Source organism: Gopherus evgoodei, unplaced genomic scaffold (genome assembly GCF_007399415.2).
Source record: "Gopherus evgoodei ecotype Sinaloan lineage unplaced genomic scaffold, rGopEvg1_v1.p scaffold_39_arrow_ctg1, whole genome shotgun sequence".
Classification (NCBI taxonomy): domain Eukaryota; kingdom Metazoa; phylum Chordata; order Testudines; family Testudinidae; genus Gopherus; species Gopherus evgoodei.
This window is the reverse complement of record NW_022060060.1, coordinates 995,747-1,019,226: the sequence shown is the minus strand read 5'-3', so window position 1 is coordinate 1,019,226 and position 23,480 is coordinate 995,747. Positions and strand designations below refer to the sequence as shown.

The following is a 23,480-nucleotide window of genomic DNA, read 5'->3' as shown; positions in this document are numbered from 1 at the left end:
TAATAGGTTACAAGCGGCCAGTGGGGGGGGGGGAGAATAAATACTGCTCATGGACACAGTAGCTTGCATTTTTGCACTATCTCTTTTACTCTGCCTCAAGGCAGGAAGATCCTGCTTCAAACCAGTTAGTTCTATTTAGATAAGGGAAACATGAGATTTTGCACTTACCAATCAAGTATTACACGCAAGGGTCTTTGTCTGAATGTGTATAAAAGGTTTGTGAAATTTGTGTAAGACAGAGCCTTTTGTACCAAGGTACAGGCTCTCCTTTTTCTGCAGAATAAAGCATTTTTCCTTATCCCTGTCAGGCTGTTAATTGGCTCTCAGCTAGGCAGACCCGATATTTTGGTAACATTTTGAATTTTCATCCTATCCTCCAAAGCACTTGCAACCCCTCCCAGCTTGGTATCATCTGCAAACTTTATGCGTTTCTCTATGTCATGATTTAAATTGTTTATGAAGACATTGAAAAGAACGGGACCAAGAACTGATCCCTGTGGAACTGGTTAAAAGACAGGAAACAAAGAGCAGGAATAAATGAACAGTTTTCAGAATGGAGAGGGGTAAATAGTGGTGTTCCCCAGGGGTCTCTACTGGGACCAGGCCTGTTCAGTATATTCATAAATGATTTGGAAAAAGGGGTAAACAGTGAGGTGGCAAAATTTGCAGATGATACAAAATTGCTAAAGATAGTGAAGTCCCAGGCAGACTGCAAAATGCTACAAAAAGATCTCTCAGAACTGGGTGACTGAGCAACCAAATGGCAGACAAAATGTTGATAAATGCAAAATAATGCACATTGGAAAACATAATCCCAATTGTACATAGAAAATGATGGGGTCTAAATTGCCACTCAAGAAAGCTTATGCCCAAATAAATTTGTTAGTCTTTAAGGTGTCACAGGACTCCTCATTTTATTTTATTTTATTTTTATTTCAAATAAAGAGCTGTTATTTACTCCTTCTCATAACACACGAACTAGGGGTCATCAAATTAAACACCAGGTTTAAAACAAACAAAAGGAAGTATTTCTGCACACATTGCACAGTCAACCTGTGAAACTCCTTGCCAGAAGATTTTGTAAAGGCCAAGACTATAACAGGGTTCAAAAGAGAACTAGATAAGTTCATAAAGGACATCAACGACTATTAGCCAGGATGCGCATGGATGGTGTCCCTAGCCTATGGATGTTTGCCACAAGCTGGGAATGGGAGACAGAGAAGGAAAACTTAATGATTAATTTTTCTGTTCATTCCTTCTAGGGCACCAGGCATTGGCCATTGTCAGAAGACAGGCTACTGGGCTAGATAGACCTTTGGTCTGACACAATATGGTCTTTCTTATGTTCTTACGGTCATATTTGAATGTGGCCCTTATCAAACACCAAAGTAAAAATACACAGTGCAGAAGTGTATTTGGGGAATCAATACTCATGGTGTGATAACTAGGACTTGGATTTCAAAGGCACCTAAATGTGCTGGCGTCAAAATCCCATTGAAGTGTTTTGGACACTAATGCTCTCAACTTCCTTTGAAAAATCACCTCATGTCACTACAGATCTAACACATCCTGAAAGGAGATAGCAGGTTCCAAACTCCTCTGGCCTAGATACAAACACAGATTTTCACATGAGACTGCCCTGATCACTAATCGAATAGTCTTCACTGTAAGGGTCTGATCCAAACTCTGCTAAAGCCAGTGGTGGATCCTTCCATTTCCTTCAGTAAACTGTAGCTCAGCCCTTATATCTGGAAGGATATGATGGATTTCAAGGGGAATGGCCCCGAACTCGCTGGGCGCTGCCCAGGCACATGAATCTCTCTATAGAGCCCCAGGACAAATAACTCTGATCATTCAGGGAAAGGGGTTGTGTCTCTCCTATAAGCAGAGGGATGTGCAACTAAGTAAGAGTTTTCTGTTTAAATCTGTCCTTCTCTCTGCCTAGGCTGCACCTGGAGTCACAATCCGCAGCCCCCTGAGTCTGTGCAGTTACCAGCCAGTCCCCTAAGAACTTTCCTCTCCAAAACAGGGGAAATGAGACTTTGGTTTCATTTAGTTTTCATTTTTGCAACTTTGAAAGGTATGTTTGTCTCCCGGGTAATTTGCACAGTCAGGTGAATGTGATACTGTTGTTCTTTTTATGAGATTTGCGTTGTGTCTTTCTTCCCTTGTGTCCGGTCCCAGGCGCTAGTGGAGTCCGGAGGGGATGTGAAAAAGCCCGGATACTCTCTCCGCCTCTCCTGCAAAGCCTCTGGGTTCACCTTCAGCAGCTACTGGATGGAGTGGGTCCGTCAGGCCCCCGGGAAGGGGCTGCACTGGGTCGCCCGTATCAGCAGCGGCAGTGGGAGTAACACATACTACGCTAATGCAGTCAGAGGCCGATTCACCATCTCCAGGGACAAGCCCAACAACCTGCTGTATCTGCAACTGACCGGCCTGAGAGCCGAGGACACTGCCCGGTATTACTGTGCCAGACACACACCCTGCACAGTGAGGGGAAGCCGGGCTGAGCTCAGACAAAAACCTCCCGTTGCGGTTACCAGAGAAAGTTGCAGCTGGTTTGATGCTGACAGGCCGCGCTGGGACCTCACAGGAAACAGTAATTTCCTCCCTTTGAAACAGGGGAAATGAACCCGGCTGGTCAGTCAGATCTAGAGCCACAGGAGGCGGAGATACTGGGAACGGGGTGTCCCGCACTGGCCTGGTGGGGATTCACTCGGTCCCAGATATTCTATTACAGACACTGATACGGGTGAAAAGGAACTATTATCCACCAAAGAAAAGTCTTAAAATTCCCATGTAAACCTCTCAGTTCCTGTGTGAGGAGAGAACGAAGGATAAGCAAAACCCTGACCTCTGGAAGGTATAAAAGGGCCCAAAGCCTCTGCCAGAATCGCTGTTGGTCAGTATCATAGAGCTGTGTCGGGTAGGTTTAAAACGTTACATACGGTGTTTATTAGACTCCCTGCCCCGGACTTTGTCTCATCTCTATTAACCTCATCAATGAACTGGTCTCCAGCCAGTCCGAGAGCCTACGACCATGTCACATTATGGATTCAACCATCCATCCTTATTGTCTGGGCATCACTCTGTAAATCCGTCTATTTAACATTCCCTTGCCACATAGCTATCTTCCCCCATACAGCCTATCTATTTATCAAACATTCATCCCATCTATGTACCTGTTCACCACGCTCACAGTGCTCGGCTCAGGGAGCCTCTCCCTTATATGAAGGGGTGTCTATAAAAATCAAATGCTAATCACCCTGTTTAAATCCTGCCACGCCTCTGGTCCTGCAGCATCTCCAGGAAGACGACACGGGTTTTCCCACACTCTCACTTTCGCTCTGCCGCCCAGAATTTCTAACTCTCACAGAATCCAGGAAAATGAGATTTTGGCTAAACTTAATTCTCATTCTGTCACTTCTCCCAGGTAACAATTAAGCCATTAAGTGTATCCTGAGTTACGGAGTCAGATAGAATCAAGCGTCTAAACAACTCTGTATTTGCAGGGGCCAGGCCGCAGGTGCAGCTGGCGGAGTCCGGAGGAGATGTGAAAAAGCCCGGAGACTCCCTCCGCCTCTCCTGCAAAGCCTCCGGGTTCACCTTCAGCAGTTATCTCATGGATCGGATCCGTCTGGCCCCCGGGAAGGGGCTGGAGTGGCTGGCCAGAACGGCTGCCCAGGGGAGCGCCTACTATGCTGATTCCGTGCAAGGGCGATTCACCATCTCCAGAGACAACGCCAACAGCCTGGTGCATTTGCAAATCAGCAGCCTGAGAGCGGAGGATGCACACAGCCTAGGTCCCTACCTAGGATGTAAACCAAGCTCTGTCTTATAGCCAGGCTCTGAAGTTGGCTGGTTGGGATGCTTGAGGTTTGAACGTCTGTGGAAATATGGGAAGAGACTCAGACAACATTTAAACACCAGGCCCGCCCCACTGGGGGCACTGGCTGGATCGACAAGCTTGGGAGTCCTGGGGAAACGCGTCATATAAGGGTCGAAGGCCTAGAGGTACCTGGCTCCCAGTGGAAATTACAACCTTGAATTGAACACCCTGACTCTCAGCCCCACTCTGCCTGAGCCAGAGACTGGACCTCAATGTAGATCTTGTACCTCCCAGGAGAGCGCCCAGGGACCTGGCTAGAAGGTTTTCTGGGGGACTCATCTCCACAGAGCTGCATTTGAAGTTGTTCCACTTGGTACAGAATCCTTACAGAGTCATTGTGAGGAGAAAGCAATAGCCCTGGTGTTCAGAGTATTCTTCTGGGATTGAGGGAGGCCCATCTTCAAGTCCCCGTGCATTCATGAATGCTGCATTCATAGGTGTCGGGCAGTGTAGTGCAGTGGCAAGAACACTGGGGTGGGTCTCACGAGACCCGGCTTTTGTTCGAACTGACCTTGGGCAAATCTGACAGCCAACAGGCCTCGGGCAAATCAGTTTCCTCCTCTGTGCCTCAGTTTATCCCCCTTGGAAAAGAGGACACTAAAGCTCGCCGTCCTTTCCCAAATCTCTGTTACAGAGCTGAGTATTTTATCATCCAAGGCTGTAATCACTCCTGAGCTAAATTTTACAGCATGGATCAATGCACTGCTTTAGATCAGTTTGGATATGCTTCTATTCACTCAGGGTCTCACACCATATGATGGCACCTCCCACGGGCCGGACAAGGGACCTCAGCGAGAAATGAAATCCTAGCCCCCGGGGCTCCATTTTAAGAGCACGGATACGCAACTCGAGTAATTGCATTCTCCGCTTAAAGCCCGCGGTTCCCCTTTGGGTTGGGAACCTGCAGCTCCCAGTCCCTGAGCAGTGACCAGACCAACCCTCTAGAGAACTTTTTCCAGCAAACACACACGATGTTTTGGCTGCATTTCCTTGTCATTGTGACAGCTTTCCAAGGTATGTATTTCTTCTGTTGGGAAATGGAGATACCCTTGTTATTAAATAATTTATGATAATATTTGAATCAGAATTATGATGTAATATTAACAGAAGCATCAATCATATTTCTATGATTGCTTGCTTGCTAGCATACATATACCTGCCCCCTGGAAATTTCCACCACATGCATCTGAAGAAGTGGGTATTCACCCACGAAAGCTCATGCTCCAAAACGTCTGTTAGTCTATAAGGTGCCACAGGATTCTTTGCTGCTTTTACAGATCCAGACTAACACGGCTACCCCTCTGATTCTATCAATCATATTAGCAGCAGCACTGTTAGTAATATTATCTGCATCAGCACCGTTACATGGACTGTTAATGAGCTTTTATACTCTCAGGGGCTGGGGCTCAGGCTCGGCTGGTGGAGTCCGGAGCGGACATTAAGAAGCCAGGACAATTTCTGCGCCTCACCTGTAAAGGCTCCGGATTTGATTTCAGCCAGGCCGGGATGCACTGGGTCCGACAAGCTCCGAGGAAGGGACTGGAGTGGGTGTCTGTGATTTTCTTCAATGGGAGTAAGGGATATTACTCCGCTTCTGTCAATGGGCGATTCACCACCTCCAGGGACAACTCCCAAAACCTGGCCTATTTAGACATGAGCAGCCTGAAGGCAGAGGACACCGCCCGGTATTACTGTGCAGCGTCACAGTGAGTGAAAACCGGTCTGAGCTGAGACAAAAACTCTCCCTCCACAACAGCGTGAGGTCGCTGCTTTTGGTGGCGCTCAAGGTCTGCGAGTTACAACGAGCCCGGTGAGGACAAAGGAAAGTGAACAAAGAAATCAGGGGTTAATGCCATGTCCTTTCTCACGGAGAATTGCCCAGCAGGCCAAATAAGAATCCATGTTTAATCAGAGACATTAACAGGTTTATAAACACTCCTTCCACCTCCCCTCCCCGACACACAGTTGCTCCCCGTCGCTCCCCGGGGGAGAAAGGCGGTGAAGTTCTGGCTCAGTAGAGTCCTATTTCATAGACCAGGCTGCCTCCTGTGTCTGGCTTTGCACTGATTGACAACACCGCTGGGGGATGGTCGAACAGAGAGACCTGGCCCTGTCCGTGCTCAGAACGAACTCGGGGCCTGATGTTCAGGCTCACATTCGTGCAGCAGGAATGGGAGCGGGGATATGAATCAGACTGGAAGAGGAATATCCATGTGAACAGAAATGGGACTGTGAGCATGGAAGAGAATAGACACCTGAGGGTGACTGGAAGTGGGAATGGGAGTGTGTGGTTGAACAGGAATAGCGCTGTGAATGGGAACATCAGCATGTTTGAGAATGAGTATAGGGATATTGAATGGAACATGCGTGGCAGTGGGAATGGAAATATGTGTTTCAGCGTGACTGGTTATAATGTATGTAAATGAGAATGGAAATATACTATTTTTAATAGCAGCAGAATCCCTCAATATTACATCATGGGAATGGGTTTAAAAAACAATTCTTCCATATCATACAAGATCTTTAAACAAAAAGGAGAAAGCTTCTGTCTACACTTTATTGCTTATTAATAATTAACTAAGTAAAGGATCGTGATAATGATGATTAGTGGGAGTGGAGTGGAGTGGAGGGTGCTTGTGATCCTAGCGCCTAGATCTCCAGTCATCGTCTAGGCTCCCATAGCCCCAGGCATGGTACAAACACAGCCCATAAGACCTCTCTCTATTTACCCTACTGAGTTTACAATCCCCTTATACATCGGAAGTGGAGTGTGAACAGGTATATGAATATCAGTCGTGAATAACAGTCTCCCTTCAGTGCTGCCTGAAGCCTCCCAAAGAAAGAGTCCCAGAGACGCTGCTCTTGGCCCACTAATCTCAGTAAGAGGCTTCAGCAAACCCTGAACTCTGTCCTCAGACTCTCCCCCCACACCCCCAGCAGCTTCTCCAACCTGCACCCACAGACAGGCCCCAGACCCGGCCCGAAGCACGAGCCAGGCGTGCTCAGATCTCGTCCCTAGTGTCCCGGATCATTTCAATGGAGCCGGTCACTGCTGAGAAGGAAGGGAAAAGGGGTTACTGTCCCAAATCCCTCCCAGCGCCATGGGGTATCTTCCCTCTGCAGCGGTGTCCTATCAACAATGGATCCCTGGGACACGATCCCTCCCAGATACGGACCCCGCTGATGGGAGGTTACATAGCCCCTGTGCGCGTGGGACGGGGCTCTAGAGCTGAGCGTCCCCCGTCACTTTACAATAACTTGGCCCTAAGTTCCTGTGTGAGCAAACAGTCATTGCAGGAAGCTCCCGGAATCCAGAAGTGTCAGGTGGGTCCCAGTGCCTTGTGTCCGGCGCTGCACAGACTCATAGGCCGGGACAGTCTGACTCCTGCACCTGGAGCCCTGGGGCGAGTCATTCAGATCACTGGCAGCAGGAGCTTGTCTCTTATAAGCAAGGGACATGCAAATGAGAGAGACAGTTTCCTGTTTAAAACTGTGCCTCTCCCTGCCCAGGCTGCACCCGGAGAGACAATCCGCAGCCCCTGGGTCTGGTTACCTGCCAGTCCCTGAGAATTTTACTCCCAAAACCCGAGAAAATGAGATTTTTGCTCCTTGTAATTTTCTCTGTAGCGGCTTTAAACGGTATTTGCCTCCTCTGAATAACTGGCAGTTCGAAGAATACTGTATTATCACTGCATTTTATATCGATATTTACAACCTGTTTTTATTTTCAGGTGTCCGGTCCCAGGCGCCGGTGGAGTCCGGAAGGGATGTGAATTTATTTACTATGATGGGTCGGGTCCAACCTACGCGGATGCAGTCAAAAGCCGATTCACCATCTCCAGGGATGATCCCAAGAGTGAGCTGTATCTGCAAATGACCGGCCTGAAGCCCGAGGACACCGCCCGCTATTACTGTGCGGGAGACACAGTGACACGAAACCGGTTTGTGATCCTACAAAAACCCAGGCTGCGGAACCGCCCTTCTCCCGGCAGCCGCGCGGGGGCAGCAGTGACACACACCCCGCTCCGGGCTCACACAGGAGACCCGGCACCCGGGTGAATGTAACACAAACCTCCCGGCAGTTTTAACCCTTCCGTTCCCGGGCAGCGTGTCTCCCCTTCCTGCCCAGAGCCCTGGTGGGCCTGCGGCGCAGAGATCCCCTCGCTTCATCTGTGAACCCCAATCCGGAGTGAGTCCTGTTCTGAGTCGCTTTCCCCTCACAGACCTGGCACGTTGGCTCCCCCGGGCCCGTCTCGGTGTCAGACTCACAGGACAGCGTCTGTCAGTGCAAAGGGGACAAGCGCATTGGGGTTCGCATCAGACCCAACGGATGGAGCGAATTGCCCCTGGGGCCAAATCCTCCGCTGGTGTAAAGTCACCGCAGCTGCTTTCACTAGACTCGAGTTACTCCGGATTTACACCAGGGAGGATCTGGTGCTTTCAGCAAACTGGGATGTTTATCATAGAATCATAGAATATCAGGGTTAGAAGGGACCTCAGGAGATCATCTAGTCCAACCCTCTGCTCAAAGCAAGGCAGATTCCCAGATTTTTTTTTAAAAAAACCCAGTTCCCTAAATGGCCCCCCTCAAAAACTGATCTTACAACCCTGGGTTTAGCAGGCCAACGCGCGACCCGCTGAGCTATCTCTCATATCCCTTTTTTAATTAACACAGCAGAAGGTGATTAGTTCATTATAACCGGTGTGGGGCCCCTCACCGAGGCATCTCCACCCTTCACTATCCCAGCCCCTGGTTCAGAGAGGGGAGACTGAGGCACGGAGAGATGGAGGCTGGATATGGAAATGGGCCATTCAGAGTCCGGGTGGGGTTGTGGGCAGAGTTCACCCAGCGCCTGACTAACCCCACTGCGCTGAGTCTGGGAATGTGGCACTGCCGAGACTTTCCAAAGTGGCTCGTGGATTTTTTTTTCATCCATTTGACATTTGGAAATACAGTCCTGGTGTAAATGGTGCAGGTAAACCTCCTGCCCACTAAAAAGTTCCACAATGTCATAGAGTCACCATGGAGAGAACAGACTCCACCCCTCAGCCCTTGATGATATCACTCAGCCCAGCGCTGGCACTGAGGGCATTGGGGACAGTCACGTGACTAAGGGCCAGGGACAGCTCCAGGCTTGGGGTGGCATGCCGCAGGAGGTGCTCTGCCGGTTGCCAGGAGGGCGGCAGGCAGGCAGCCTTCGGCAGCATGCCTGCGGAGGGTCTGCTGGTCCCGCGGCTTCGGTGGAGCCGCGGGACCAGCAGGCCCTCCACAGCCATGCCTGCGGGAGATCCACCGAAGCCGGGACTGGCGACCAGCAGAGCGCCCCCAAGCCCGCCATGCTTGAGGCGGTGAAATGTCTAGAGCCGCCCCTGATCCTCACCAGCCACTGCTCTCAGAGCCAACCTTGGGGAGCTTCCTGTAATTAAGAGCAGCATGTCCCTAGTTACTGTTAAATAGCTGGGTCTTTACCTCCCCCTGGAACAGCAGCAGAAATTCTGGACTGTGATTGCAGAATGTGAGGTCGATTCCTTTACCCATGAGGCCCCTTTGAAACTCCCAGCCCTGCGCTAGCAGCTGAGTGGTCTCTGCCAGGCCTGCTGACAGGCAGTGGCAAAGGGGGCAATTTCCCAGGGGCCTCTCAATCCAGTGCTGGCCCTCAGGTCAATGGGTATAATCACGTGACTAAGACTTCTAAGATGGGATCATTGGAACAGCTCACAGAGAGACTGATGCACAGGGAGAAGCAGAGGTGGATTGGAGAGAGGTGTTAGAACTTCCCACTGAATAAGATAGAACCTAATCTTTCAAAGTAAAACTATTTCCTCATGCTTATACCCGTCCCCCAGAAGTTCCTTACATCTCCTTGTCAAATGTTGGAAATGGGCCATTTTCATTCCCACTACAAACAGTTCTTTTTCTCTCCTGCTGATAATATCTCACTTTAACTGATCACTTTCCTTATAGTGTGCATGGTAACACCCATTGTTTCATGTTCTCTGTGTATATATCTCTTCCTATTGTATTTTCTATTACATGCATCTGAAGAAGTGGGCTGTAGCCCATGAAAGCATATGCTCAGATAAATTTGTTAGTCCCTAAGGTGCTAGGAGTTCTCCTGTTCTTTTTCCTATTCCTTCTGTATCAGGGGGTAGCTGGGTTAGTCTGTATCCACAAAAACAACCAGGAGTCTGGTGGCACCTTAAAGACTAACAGAGTTATTTGGGCCTTAGCTTTTGTGGGTAAAAAACCCCACTTCTTCAGATACAGATACGCCGACTGGGAGAGGGGGCTACCCCAGAAGTAAATTGCCGGCCCTTCTCTCAAAACACACAAAGGAACTGAGCTGCTCTAGGAAATAATTGGAGTCTCTTATAAGAAGGGAGATATGCAAATAGCGGTGAGAGTTTCCTGTTTAAATCTGACTCCCTCACTTCCACGGCTGCACCCGGACAGACAATCTGCAGCCCCTGTCTCTGGGCAGTCACCAGACCACCCCCCTGAGAACTCTCCTCTCCAAACACGGGACAATGAGGCTTTGGTTGTATCTCGTTCTCATTGCAGCAGCGTTTGAAGGTATTTTCTCCCTTCCTATATGTTGGATAGTCAGGAGATTGTTATTCTGTTTCCACAGATACTCATGTTCCCCCTCATTCATCTTCATTCCCAGGTGCCCGGTCCCAGGTGCAGCTGGTGGAGTCCGGAGGGGATGTGAAAAAGCCCGGAGACTCTCTCCGCCTCTCCTGCAAAGCCTCCGGCTTCACCTTCAGCAGCTACTGGATGGACTGGGTCGGGCAGGGTCCTGGCAAGGGGCTAGAATGGGTCGCTGCTATAAGCACGGGTGGGAGTAGTACATACTACCTTGATTCAGTGAAAGGCCGATTCACCATCTCCAGGGATGATCCCAAGAGTGAGCTGTATCTGCAAATGACCGGCCTGAAGCCCGAGGACACCGCCCGCTATTACTGTGCGAGAGACACAGTGACACGAAACCGGTTTGTGATCAGACAAAAACCCAGGCTGCGGAACCGCCCTTCTCCCGGCAGCCGCGCGGGGGCAGCAGTGACACACACCCCGCTCCGGGCTCACACAGGAGACCCGGCACCCGGGTGAATGTAACACAAACCTCCCGGCAGTTTTAACCCTTCCGCTCCCGGGCAACGTGTCTCCCCTTCCTGCCCAGAGCCCCGCTGGGTGCAGAGATCCCTCGCTTCACCTGTGAACCCCAATCCGGAGTGAGTCCTGTTCTGAGTCGCTCTCCCCTCGGAGATCTGGCGCGTTGGCTCCCCCGGGCCCGTCTCGGTGTCAGACTCACAGGACAGCGTCTGTCAGTGCAAAGGGGACAAGCGCATTGGGGTTCGCATCAGACTCAGCGGATGGAGTGAATTGGTCCTGGGGCCAAATCCTCCGCTGGTGTAAAGTCACCACAACTGCTTTTGCTAGCCTCGAGTTACTCCGGATTTACACCAGGGAGGATCTGGCCCTTTCAGCAAACTGGGATGTTTATCATAGAATCATAGAATATCAGGGTTAGAAGGGACCTCAGGAGATCATAGTCCAACCCTCTGTTCAAAGCAAGGCAGATTCCCAGATTTTTTTTTTTAAAAAACCCAGTTCCCTAAATGGCCCCCCTCAAAAACTGATCTCACAACCCTGGGTTTAGCAGGCTAATGCACGACCCGCTGAGCTATCTCTCATATCCCATTTTTAATTAACACAGCAGAAGGTGATTAGTTCATTATAACCGGTGTGGGGCCCCTCACCGAGGCATCTCTGCCCTTCACAATCCCAGCCCCTGGTTCAGAGAGGGGAGACTGAGGCATAGAGAGATGGAGGCTGGATATGGAAATGGGTCATTCAGAGTCCGGGTGGGGTTGTGGGCAGAGTTCACCCAGCGCCTGACTAACCCCACTGCGCTGAGTCTGGGAATGTGGCACTGCCGAGACTTTCCAAAGTGGCTCGTGGATTTTTTTTTCATCCATTTGACATTTGGAAATACAGTCCTGGTGTAAATGGTGCAGGTAAACCTCCTGCCCACTAAAAAGTTCCACAATGTCATAGAGTCACCATGGAGAGAACAGACTCCACCCCTCAGCCCTTGATGATATCACTCAGCCCAGCTGGCACTGAGGGCATTGGGGACAGTCACGTGACTAAGGGCCAGGGACAGCTCCAGGCTTGGGGAGGCATGCCGTGGGAGGTGCTCTGCCGGTCGCCAGGAGGGCGGCAGGCAGGCAGCCTTCGGCAGCATGCCTGCGGAGGGTCTGCTGGTCCCGCGGCTTCAGTGGAGCCGTGGAACCAGCAGGCCCTCCTCAGCCATGCCTGCGGGAGGTCCACCAAAGCTGGGACCGGCGACCGGCAGAGCGCCCCCCGCCCGCCCTGCTTGGGGCGGTGAAATGTCTAGAGCCACCCCTGACCCTCACCAGCCACTGCTCTCAGCGCCAACCTTGGGGAGCTTCCTGTAATTAAGAGCAGCATGTCCCTAGTTACTGTTAAATAGCTGGGTCTTTACCTCCCCCTGGAACAGCAGCAGAAATTCTGGACTGTGATTGCAGAATGTGAGGTCGGTTCCTTTACCCATGAGGCCCCTTTGAAACTCCCAGCCCTGCGCTAGCAGCTGAGTGGTCTCTGCCAGGCCCGCTGACAGGCAGTGGCAAAGGGGGCAATTTCCCAGGGGCTTCTCAATCCAGTGCTGGCCCTCAGGTCAATGGGTATAATCACGTGACTAAGACTTCTAAGATGGGGTCATTGGAACAGCTCACAGAGAGACTGATGCGCAGGGAGAAGCAGAGGTGGATTGGAGAGAGGTGTCAGAACTTCCCACTGAATAAGATAGAACCTAATCTTTCAAAGTAAAACTATTTCCTCATGCTTATACCCGTCCCCCAGAAGTTCCTTACATCTCCTTGTCAATTGTTGGAAATCGGCCATTTTCATTCCCACTACAAACAGTTCTTTTTCTCTCCTGCTGATAATATCTCACTGTAACTGATCACTCTCCTTATAGTGTGCATGGTAACACCCATTGTTTCATGTTCTCTGTGTATATATATCTTCCTATTGTATTTTCTATTACATGCATCTGAAGAAGTGGGCTGTAGCCCATGAAAGCATATGCTCAGATAAATTTGTTAGTCCCTAAGGTGCTAGGAGTTCTCCTGTTCTTTTTCCTAATCCTTCTGTATCAGGGGGTAGCTGGGTTAGTCTGTATCCACAAAAACAACCAGGAGTCTGGTGGCACCTTAAAGACTAACAGAGTTATTTGGGCCTTAGCTTTTGTGGGTAAAAAACCCCACTTCTTCAGATACAGATACGCCGACTGAGAGAGGGGGCTACCCCAGAAGTAAATTGCCGGCCCTTCTCTCAGCCACACACAAAGAAACTGAGCTGCTCTAGGAAATAATTGGAGTCTCTTATAAGAAGGGAGATATGCAAATAGCGGTGAGAGTTTCCTGTTTAAATCTGACTCCCTCTCTTGCACGGCTGCACCCGGACAGACAATCTGCAGCCTCTGTCTCTGGGCAGTCACCAGACCACCCCCCTGAGAACTCTCCTCTCCAAACACGGGACAATGAGGCTTTGGTTGTATCTCGTTCTCATTGCAGCAGCGTTTGAAGGTATTTTCTCCCTTCCTATATGTTGGATAGTCAGGAGATTGTTATTCTGTTTCCATAGATAATCATGTTCCCCCTCATTCATCTTCATTCCCAGGTGCCCGGTCCCAGGTGCAGCTGGTGGAGTCCGGAGGGGATGTGAAAAAGCCCGGAGACTCTCTCCGCCTCTCCTGCAAAGCCTCCAGGTTCACCTTCAGCAGCTACTGGATGGGCTGGGTCCGCCAGGCTCCCGGGAAGGGACTGGAGTGGATCGGGGAAATAAACTCAGCTTCAACTACCATCAACTACGCCCAGCCCTTCAAGGGCCGATTCACCATCTCCAGGGACAACCCCAACAACCTGCTGTATCTGCAGATGACCGGCCTGAAGCCCGAGGACACCGCCCGCTATTACTGTGCGAGACACAGAGAGGGGAATCCCGACAGGGCTCGTACAAAAACTCAAGATGCAGAATCTTCTTTCTCGCACACGCCGCGCGGGGGCAGCATTTCCCCAGACAATCCGGCCCTGGGCACGGGAACGGGAGCTGCAACCAATCCTCTCTCCTCAGACTAGAGATCTCTGTAGTCATGTATGATCACGTGTCCATAACAACTGCAACAACTTGACAATCACATGCTCACAGTGGCACTCACCAGACACTGGACTAGAAATGCAACCTGCGCAAGAGAAATATTCGGGGACCCAATTATTCGGTGTGATAATCAGAATTTGGGCTTCCAAAGCTGCCTGAAAGTGATGACTGTCCAAATGCTTTTATTGTTTGTTGCCGGATGGGTAGAAATGCTCTCACATTTCTTAGGCTTTTGCTAGATTTTAAAAGAGCAATTCTAAAAGTTAAGTACCAAGAATAGCTTTCTTGGGGTCCAGCTTAAAAGTTACAGTCAAACAGAAGCACCTGGGGATTAGCACAGAGATCTCACGTCTATGGGCCTCATCAAATAACTCTCATCCAGCACACGTGAGAACCCCGGGTCTAGGCACATAATGGATCTTTCATCCATCCAGCTCCCTGTCTTGGTAGAATTCAACTAATCTACCCGGACAGGGAGTTGCACACATGGTTCACTCATGGAGGTTGGAGGTTGAAAGGGGCTGTCAGCAGGTGCCCTAGGTAAATGGGCTAACTCTATCCAGGCCACAAAAGGGTATTTCCTCGGTACTAGCAATTGATATTTTTTCAGATAATGTTGCTGGAGAAATTCCACAGATCAGACTTGCCCAAGGAACGGGATAAATTTGGACTCTCTCTCTCAGAAATCTGTGACCTGAATGATATTCGTATATCCAAATTAATTTTCTTAAAACTAATATTATAAAATATCTATCTACCTATCCCCATTCACACCCATCACTCTCCTGGTGACCAACACTTGGCTGGTGCCACAGGACAGCATCTGCCACTTTCAGGGAGAGAAATGGAGTAAGGGACTGATCCAATGCCCATTGCAATCGACTCTGAAAACTTCCTCTGAGTAACTTTCCTGAGTAAGGCCAAAAGAAGGGCAATTGATCTGTGCTCAGAGCCTCATTGATGTGAATTCTGGAAGCTCCGTGGATCCCAGGGCTGCGACAGGGATTGACAGAAGCTGTTATTCGGACCCATTTATTCAAACAGATTAAAACATTAGTAACACAAGGATCTAGCTATACAATGAGATGAGGGCCAGGCACTCACCCAATTGAAATTGAAGCCTGATTTAAGAGGATATTCTCTCTATACATGTATGGATTATTCAGTACCCAACAACATTCAATCAGCAGTAAGCAAAAAAGAAATAAGTGAGAATCCTTTTTAGTTATCAATAAGCAATTATCAAATATTGATTGTCAGTAGCAAATCAACACCCGAGACTGGAAATCTGAAAACCCCCAACAGATCCCCTGTTCATAATATGGGAATAGGTACTGAGGCATGAGGCTCCTTGAAAAAGACATCCTTTTTGAAAATGTCACTGAACTCTAGAAAGCAGGCAAGAAATTAGTGTCTCTTATGAAAACAACAAGGAGTCCTTGTGACACCTTAGAGACTAACAAATTTATTTGGGCATAAGCTTTCGTGGACTACAGCCCACCCACTTCATCGGATGCATGTAGTGGAAAATACTGTAGCGGGTATATATACATAGTACATGAAAAGATGGGAGTTGCCTTACCAAGTGGGAGATCAGTTTAACAAGACAATTCAATTAACAGTAGGATACCAAGGGAGAAAAAAATCACTTTTGTAGTGGTAATGAGGGTGGCCCATTTCAAACAGTTGACAAGAAGGTGTGAGTAACAGTAGGGGAAAATTAGTATGGGGGAAATTAGGTTTTGTAATGACCCAACCATTCCCAGTCTTTATTCAGGCTTAATTTGTTAGTGTCCAGTTTGAAAATTAATTCCAGTTCTACAGTTTCACGTTGTAGTCTGTTTTTATGTGAGCAGGCCACTCATCCCGCTCAGATCCAGCGCCAGGCTTCAGCTTCCCATCCCTCCTGGGGAAAGAGCCGCCAGCTGCAGACATGACCTCCAGCCTGGCCATCGCCTTCTTCCTGCTGTTCCCAGAGGGTAAGGGTGGGATCTGTGCTGTCACTGGGCACCCGGTATCACGTGTTCCCTAATAACTGCGCCTCAAGGAATCACTGCAGTATTTCCCCTTTATTCCCCCTCTGCAGGTGTTTATTCCCAGGTCAGCCTGGTGGAGTCCGGTGGGGGAGTCAAGAAGCCCAGGGAGACCCTCACACTGACCTGCACCGTGTCCGGATTCTCTCTCACTAGCTACGGGTGCACTGGGCCCGCCAGCCAGCAGCGAAGGGGATGGAATGGGTCAGAGCCACGTGGATGATCTAAAAAATCATCTCACCATCACCAGAGACACCTCCAAAAGCCACATGTTCCTGCAGCTGACTGGCCTGCATCCCAGAGACACACAGTGAGCAGAAACCTATCAGAGCCGGCGCTGAAACTAACCCTGTAGAGAACCAGCCTTCCTGTGTGAGCTGCAGAGAGCAGCAGCTGCCAGCCAGGGCCAGCTCCAGGTTCTTTGCTGTCCCAAGCAAAAAAAATCCCGCCCCCCTTTTGTGTGTGTGTGGCTTTTACACACGTTTGCACTTGCAATATTGTTGTTTTGTCTGACTGGGTGTGGTACTGATGTATCATTGGGCAACTACTGCATCTGAATCTGCTTGAGCTGGGTATATCTGCCTGAACTTCTTATTGAGACAGAGGAGCTGAAAACCCCATGGGCCACCAGAGCCAGGACTGGCTCTAGGTTTTTTGCTGCCTCAAGCAAAAAAAACAAAACAAAACAAAAAAAACTTCCAGAATGCAGCTCCTGGAATTGTGCCACCCCAAGCACCTGCTTAAGAACATAAGAACATAAGAACGGCCGTACTGGGTCAAACCAAAGGTCCATCTAGCCCAGTATCTGTCTACCGACAGTGGCCAATGCCAGGTGCCCCAGGAGGAGTGAAGCTAACAGACAACGATCAAGTGATCTCTCTTCTGCCATCCATCTCCATCCTCTGATGAACAGAGGCTAGGGACACCATTCCTTACCCTTCCAGGCTAATAGCCATTTATGGACTTAGCCATCATGAATTTATCCAGTTCCCGTTTAAACATTGTTATAGTCCCAGCCTTCACAACCTCCTCAGGTAAGGAGTTCCACAAGTTGACTGTGCGCTGCATGAAGAAGAACTTCCTTTTATTTGTTTTAAACCTGCTACCTATTAATTTCATTTGGTGACCCCTAGTTCTTGTATTATGGGAATAAGTAAATAACTTTTCCTTATCTACTTTCTCATCTCTCATGATTTTATATACCTCTATCATAACCCCCCTTAGTCTCATCTTTTCCAAGATGAAGAGGCCTAGCCTCTTTAATCTTTCCTTATATGGCACCCTCTCCAAACTCCTAATCATTTTAGTTGCCCTTTTCTGAACCTTTTCTAGTGCTAGAATATGTTTTTTGAGGTGAGGAGACCACATCTGTACACAGCATTCGAGATGTGGGCGTACCATGGATTTATATAAGGGCAATAATATATTCTCAGTCTTATTCTCTATCCCCTTTTTAATGATTCCTAACATCTTGCTTGCTTTTTTGACAGCCTCTGCACACTGCGTGGACATCTTCAGAGAACTATCCACGATGACGCCAAGATCTTTTTCCTGACTCGTAGCTAAATTAGCCCCCATCATATTGTATGTATAGTTGGGGATATTTTTTTCAATGTGCAGCACTTTACATTTATCCACATTAAATTTCATTTGCCATTTTGTTGCCCAATCACTTAGTCTTGTGAGATCTTTTTGAAGTTCTTCACAATCAGCTTTGGTCTTAACTATCTTGAGTAGGTTAGTATCATCTGCAAACTTTGCGACCTCACTGTTTACCCCTTTCTCCAGATCATTTATGAATAAATTGAATAGGATTGGTCCGAGGACTGACCCTTGGGGAACACCACTAGTTACCCCTCTCCATTCTGAGAATTTACCATTAATTCCTACCCTTTGTTCCTTGTCTTTTAGCCAGTTCTCAATCCATGAAAGGACCTTCTCTTTTATCCCATGACAGCCTAATTTATGTAAGAGCCTTTGGTGAGGGACCTTGTCAAAGGCTTTCTGGAAATCTAAGTACGCTATGTCCACTGGATCCCCCTTGTCCACATGTTTGTTGACCCCTTCAAAGAACTCTAATAGATTAGTAAGACATGATTTCCCTTTACAGAAACCATGTTGACTATTGCTCAACAGTTTATGTTTTTCTATGTGTCTGACAATTTTATTCTTAACTATTGTTTTGACTAATTTGCCCGGTACCGACGTTAGACTTACCGGTCTGTAATTGCCGGGATCACCTCTAGAGCCCTTTTTAAATATTGGCGTTACATTAGCTAACTTCCAGTCATTGGGTACCGAAGCCGATTTAAAGGACAGGTTACAAACCTTAGTTAATAGTTCTGCAACTTCATATTTGAGTTCTTTCAGAACTCTTAGGTGAATGCCATCTGGTCCCGGTGACTTTTTAATGTTGAGTTTATCAATTAATTCCAAAACCTCCTCTAGTGACACCTCAATCTATGACAGTTCCTCAGATTTGTCACCTACAAAAGCCAGTTCGGGTTTGGGAATCTCCCTAACATCCTCAGCCATGAAGACTGAAGCAAAGAATCCATTTAGTCTCTCTGCAATGACTTTATCGTCTTTAAGCACTCCTTTTGTATTTTTGGTTTGCTGGTGCCTAGAGCTGGTCCTGCTAACTGTCATGCTGAACTTCACTCTGGAGATCCATAAATCAGCTGTTTGATCTCTCCCCTCAGGTGCCTTACTGCGTTCTGACATTATAAATCATTGCAGTTACAAGACATACCAGTGAAGGGACCCTGCATTGGCTGACACGTCTGTGCTAGCCCCTCTGTGCTCTCCTCTTCCCAGATGTGCTGGCCCCTTGCACACCCCAGAAATTCAGGACTGAGGGCTTCTGAGCTTGATGCAAACTGGTTAGCTTGGAAATGGTACCGATTTCCATTTAAATCCTACATGGATTCGAGCCAAGAGAGGCAAGCCTGATTGGAAACAGTGAGGTCTGCACTCGAAGAGGTTCTTGATTTTAGCTCCATTTGAATTTTAAGAGTGGCCCTGCAAACCCTTCCTAGCCTAGAAATCCTTACCCCACAAATTGTTCCACGGAAGAAGGTGAGGACAGTACCATTAGTAGGGATGGCAAGATCTTAAAGAGAGCTAGACCCTGCAGATGTGTGTCTGGTCCAGCCCCGGGCTCTGTTCCCAGCACTGAGCTCCTTCTAGCTTTCCATGTGCCCAGCTTCTCTTTTCTAGAGGGCAATTGTACAGTAAACCCCCTGAATCTCGAGTAAGCACACGGGCTGGTGCTCTTTTCCTTGCAACACCCGAAACCCTCAACTCCTGGAAGAGGATGGCCCGAATGCCGCCCTTGGAAATGTGCCGCCCCAAGTATGTGCTGGTTTTGCTGATGCCTAGAGCCCGTCCTGCTTAAAATGGAGCCCCAGTGGCTAGGATTTCATTTCTTGCTGAGTTCCCTTGTCCAGCCCGTAGGAGATATCATGATATGCTGTGAGACACTGAATGGATAAAAGCATATACAAACTAATCTAAAGCAGTGCATTGATTGATCCATGCTGTAAAATTTAGTTCAGGAGTGATTATAGCCTTGGATGATAAAATACGCAGCTCTGTAACGGAGATTTGAGAAAGGACAGCGACCTTTAGTGTCCTCTTTTCCGAGGGGGATAAACTGATGTACAGAGAAGGAAACTGATTTGCCCAAGGCCTATTGGCTGTTGGATTTGCCCAAGGCCTGTTTGAACAAAAGTCTGTTCGAACAAAAGCCAAGTTTCCTGAGACCCACCCCAATGTTCTCGCCACCTACATTACTATTGCCTGACACCTATTCATGCAGCATTTAACTAATTATTAGAACACAGGGACTTGAAGATGGACCTCCCTCGATCCCAGAAGAATACTCTGAACACCGGGGCTATTGCTCTCTCATCACAAAAACTCTGTAAGGATTCTGTACCAAGTGGAACAACTTCAAATGCAGCTCTGTGGAAACGAATCCCCCAGAAAACCTTCTAGCCAGGTCCCTGGGCGCTCTCCTGGGAGGTACAAGATCTACCTTGAAGTCCAGTCTCTGGCTCAGGCAGAGTAGGGTAGAGAGTCAGGATGCTTAATTCGAGGCTGTAATTTCCACTGAGAGCCAGGCACCTATAGGCAGGTGTTATAGTAATAACCCTTAGACCCTTATATGATGCTTTCCCCCAAGACTCCCAAGCTTATTGATCCAGGCAGTGTCCCTAGTGGGGTGGGTCTGGTGTTTAAATGTTGTCTGAGTCTCCTCCCATATTTCCACAGACATTCAAACCTCAAGCACCCCAACCAGCCAACTTCAGAGCCTGGCTATAAAACAGAGCTTGGTTTACATCCTAGGTAGGGACCTAGGCTGTGTGCGTCCTCCGTTCTCAGGTTGCTGATTTGCAAATGCTCCGGGCTCTTGGCGTTGTCTCTGGAGATAGTGAATCGCCCTTTCACGGAATCAGCCTAATACTACTGGTAGGTGCTCCCCTGGGTGGCAGGTCTGGCCAGCCACTCCAGTCTCTTCCCAGGAGCCTGTCGGACCCAACTCATGCTGTAGTTGCTGAAGGTGAACCCGGAGGCTTTGCAGGAGAGGCGGAGAGAGTCTCCAGGCTTTTTCACATCCCCTCCAGACTCCACCAGCTGGACTTGCGGCCTGGCCCCTACAAATACAGATTTGTTTAAAAGCTTGATTCTATCAGAGTCCGGAACCCAGGATAAACTTTATTGCCTTAATTGTTACCTGAGAGACGTGACAGAATGAGAATCAAGTTAAGCCAAATCTCATTTTCCTGGGATCTGTGAGAGTTAGAAATTCCGAGGGGCTGAGTGAAAGCATTTTCTTCTTGGAGGAGCTGCAGGACCAGAGACGTGACATGATTTAAACAGGATGATTAGCATTTGATATGCACAGACACCCCTTCATATAAGGGAGAGGTTCCCTGAGCCGAGCACTGTGAGCGTGGTGAACAGGTACATAGATGGGATGAATGTTTGATAAATAGATAGATAGGCTGTACGGGGATGGGGATAGATAGGCTGTATGGGGGAAGATAGATATGTGGCAAGGGAATGTTAAATAGACGGATTTACAGAGTGATGCTCAGACGATAAGGATGGATGGTTGAATCCGCAATGTGACATGGTCGTAGGCTCTCGGACTGGCTGGAGACCAGTTCATTGATGAGGTTAATAGAAGTGAGACAATGTACGGGGCAGGGAGTCGAATAAACACCCTATGTAACATTTTAAACATATGCGACACAGCTCTATGACACTGACCAACAGCGATTCCGGCAGAGGCCTTGGGCCCTTTTATACCTGCCAGAGGTCAGGGTTTTGCTTATCCTGCGTTCTCTCCTCACACGGGAACTGAGAGGTTTACATGGGAATTTTAAGACTTTTCTTTGGCAGATAATAGTTCCTTTTCACCTGTATCAGTGTCTGTAATAGAATATCTGGGACCGAGTGAATCCCCACCATGCCCAGTGCGGGACACCCCATTCCCGTATCGCCGCCTCCTTTGGATCTAGATCTGACTGACCAGCCGGGTTCATTTCCCCCGTTTCAAAGGGAGGAAATTACTGCTTCCTGTGAGCTCCCAGCGCGGCCTGTCAGCATCAAACCAGCTGCGACTTTCTCTGGTAACCGCCTCAGGAGGTTTCTGTCTGAGCTCATCCCGGCTTCCCGCACAGCGATACCGGGCAGTGCCCTCGGGCTTCAGGCCGGTCATTTGCAGATACAGCAGGTTGTTGGGATTGTCCCTGGAGATGGTGACTCACTCTTTGACTGCATCAGTGTAGTGCGTGCTGCTCCCACTGCCACTGCTGATACTGACCACCCAGTCCAGCCCCTTCCCGGGAGGCTGATGGACCCAGTGCCAGGGTCGGTACAACCTAAGTGACCTAGGCAGTGGCCTAGGGTGCTAGGATTTGGGAGGTGGCATTTTGGATTCGGGGGGTAGCATTCTCTTCATTAGCGACCGCAGCGGCCGGATCTTCCTCTGCTCTGGGCGCTGCAGGCACTTAAGCGGAGGGAGCTGGGACAGGGGGGCACAGGGAGGGCAGCCTGCATCAAGTAAGGGGAGTGGGGGTGGCACACATGGGAACTCCCTGCCCCAGCTCACCCCTGCGCTACCTCCTCCCTGAACACGCTGTGGCTGCTTCACTTCTCCCTCCTCCCAGGCTTGCCGGCGCCAATCAGCTTAGGAATTCCCGCTTCTTCTGCTCCAGGTCTTAGGCACTTAACTTGCTCAGAGTGTGTCAGCACTGAAGGACCTGCCTCTCGTGGGGCCCCCTAAAAACTCTCATGGCCTCCCCTGTGGGGCCCGGGGCAAATTGCCCCATTTGCCCCCCCCCTCTGGTCGGCCCTGATTGCATGGCCCTTGTGCTCGTGGAACAGGGCTCCAGAGCCGAGTCCCCCCAATCTTCACTGTAACTGCACAGACACACCTGACGGGACAGTCTGACTCCCGCACCCGGAGCCCTGGGGCGTCAGTCAGATCACTGGCAGCAGGAGTGTGTGTCCCTTATAAGAAGGGAAATATGCAAATGAGGGAGACAGTTTCCTGTTTAAATCTGTGCCTCCTTCTGCCCAGTCTGCATCCGGAGACACAATTCGCAGCCCCTGGATCTGTGCAGTTACCAGTCAGTCCCCTCACAACTTTCCCCTCAGACACCCGGGAAAATGGGATTTTTGCTCCTTGTGATTTTCGCTGCAGCAGCTTTGGAAGGTATTTTCCTCCTCTGAATAACTGGCAGAATATTGTGTTACTGCTGTTTTTATACCAATATTAATGGCCTGTCTTTATTCCCAGGTGTCCGGTCCCAGGTGCAGCTGGTGGAGTCCGGAGGGGATGTGAAAAAGCCCGGAGACTCTCTCCGCCTCTCCTGCAAAGCCTCCGGCTTCACCTTCAGCAGCGCCTACATGCACTGGGTCCGGCAGGCCCCCGGGAAGGGGCTGGAGTGGGTGGCTCAGATTAGACCCGATGCATCCAAGCAGTGGTACTCCCCGGCTGTTGAAGGCCGATTCACCATCTCCAGGGACAACTCCAACAACCTGCTGTATCTGCAGATGACCGGCCTGAAGCCCGAGGACACCGCCCGCTATTACTGTGCCAGAGACACACACTGAGATTAAACCTGTCGACGCTCGTACAAAAACCAGAGCTGCGGAACTTCCCGCGCCTGCCGCATGGGGGCAGCAACGACACAAGAAAAACTCTCCTGCGTGGGCGCAAGCGGGGAGGGGTCTCAGGACTGAAAACTGACATCGCGGATTAACTCTTTCATGTCCGGACTACGTCCCCCACCCCAGTACACAGCAGAGCGCTGCTCGCCTCACACTGGAGTTAACGGGGGATCTCCAGGGAGCGAAG

At 49.3% G+C, this 23,480-nt stretch overlaps 2 gene segments (V, D, J or C); both read left to right on the top strand.

Moving 5' to 3' along the window:
• Nucleotides 1–10,342: 10,342 nt before the first annotated feature.
• Nucleotides 10,343–11,000, top strand: LOC115642223. The segment is given in 2 exon segments: nucleotides 10,343–10,463; nucleotides 10,558–11,000. Coding segments are annotated over 2 exon segments (489 nt in total).
• Nucleotides 11,001–13,388: 2,388 nt separating this feature from the next.
• On the top strand, nucleotides 13,389–23,236 carry LOC115642363. The segment is given in 2 exon segments: nucleotides 13,389–13,504; nucleotides 22,920–23,236. Coding segments are annotated over 2 exon segments (363 nt in total).
• Nucleotides 23,237–23,480: the final 244 nt, after the last annotated feature.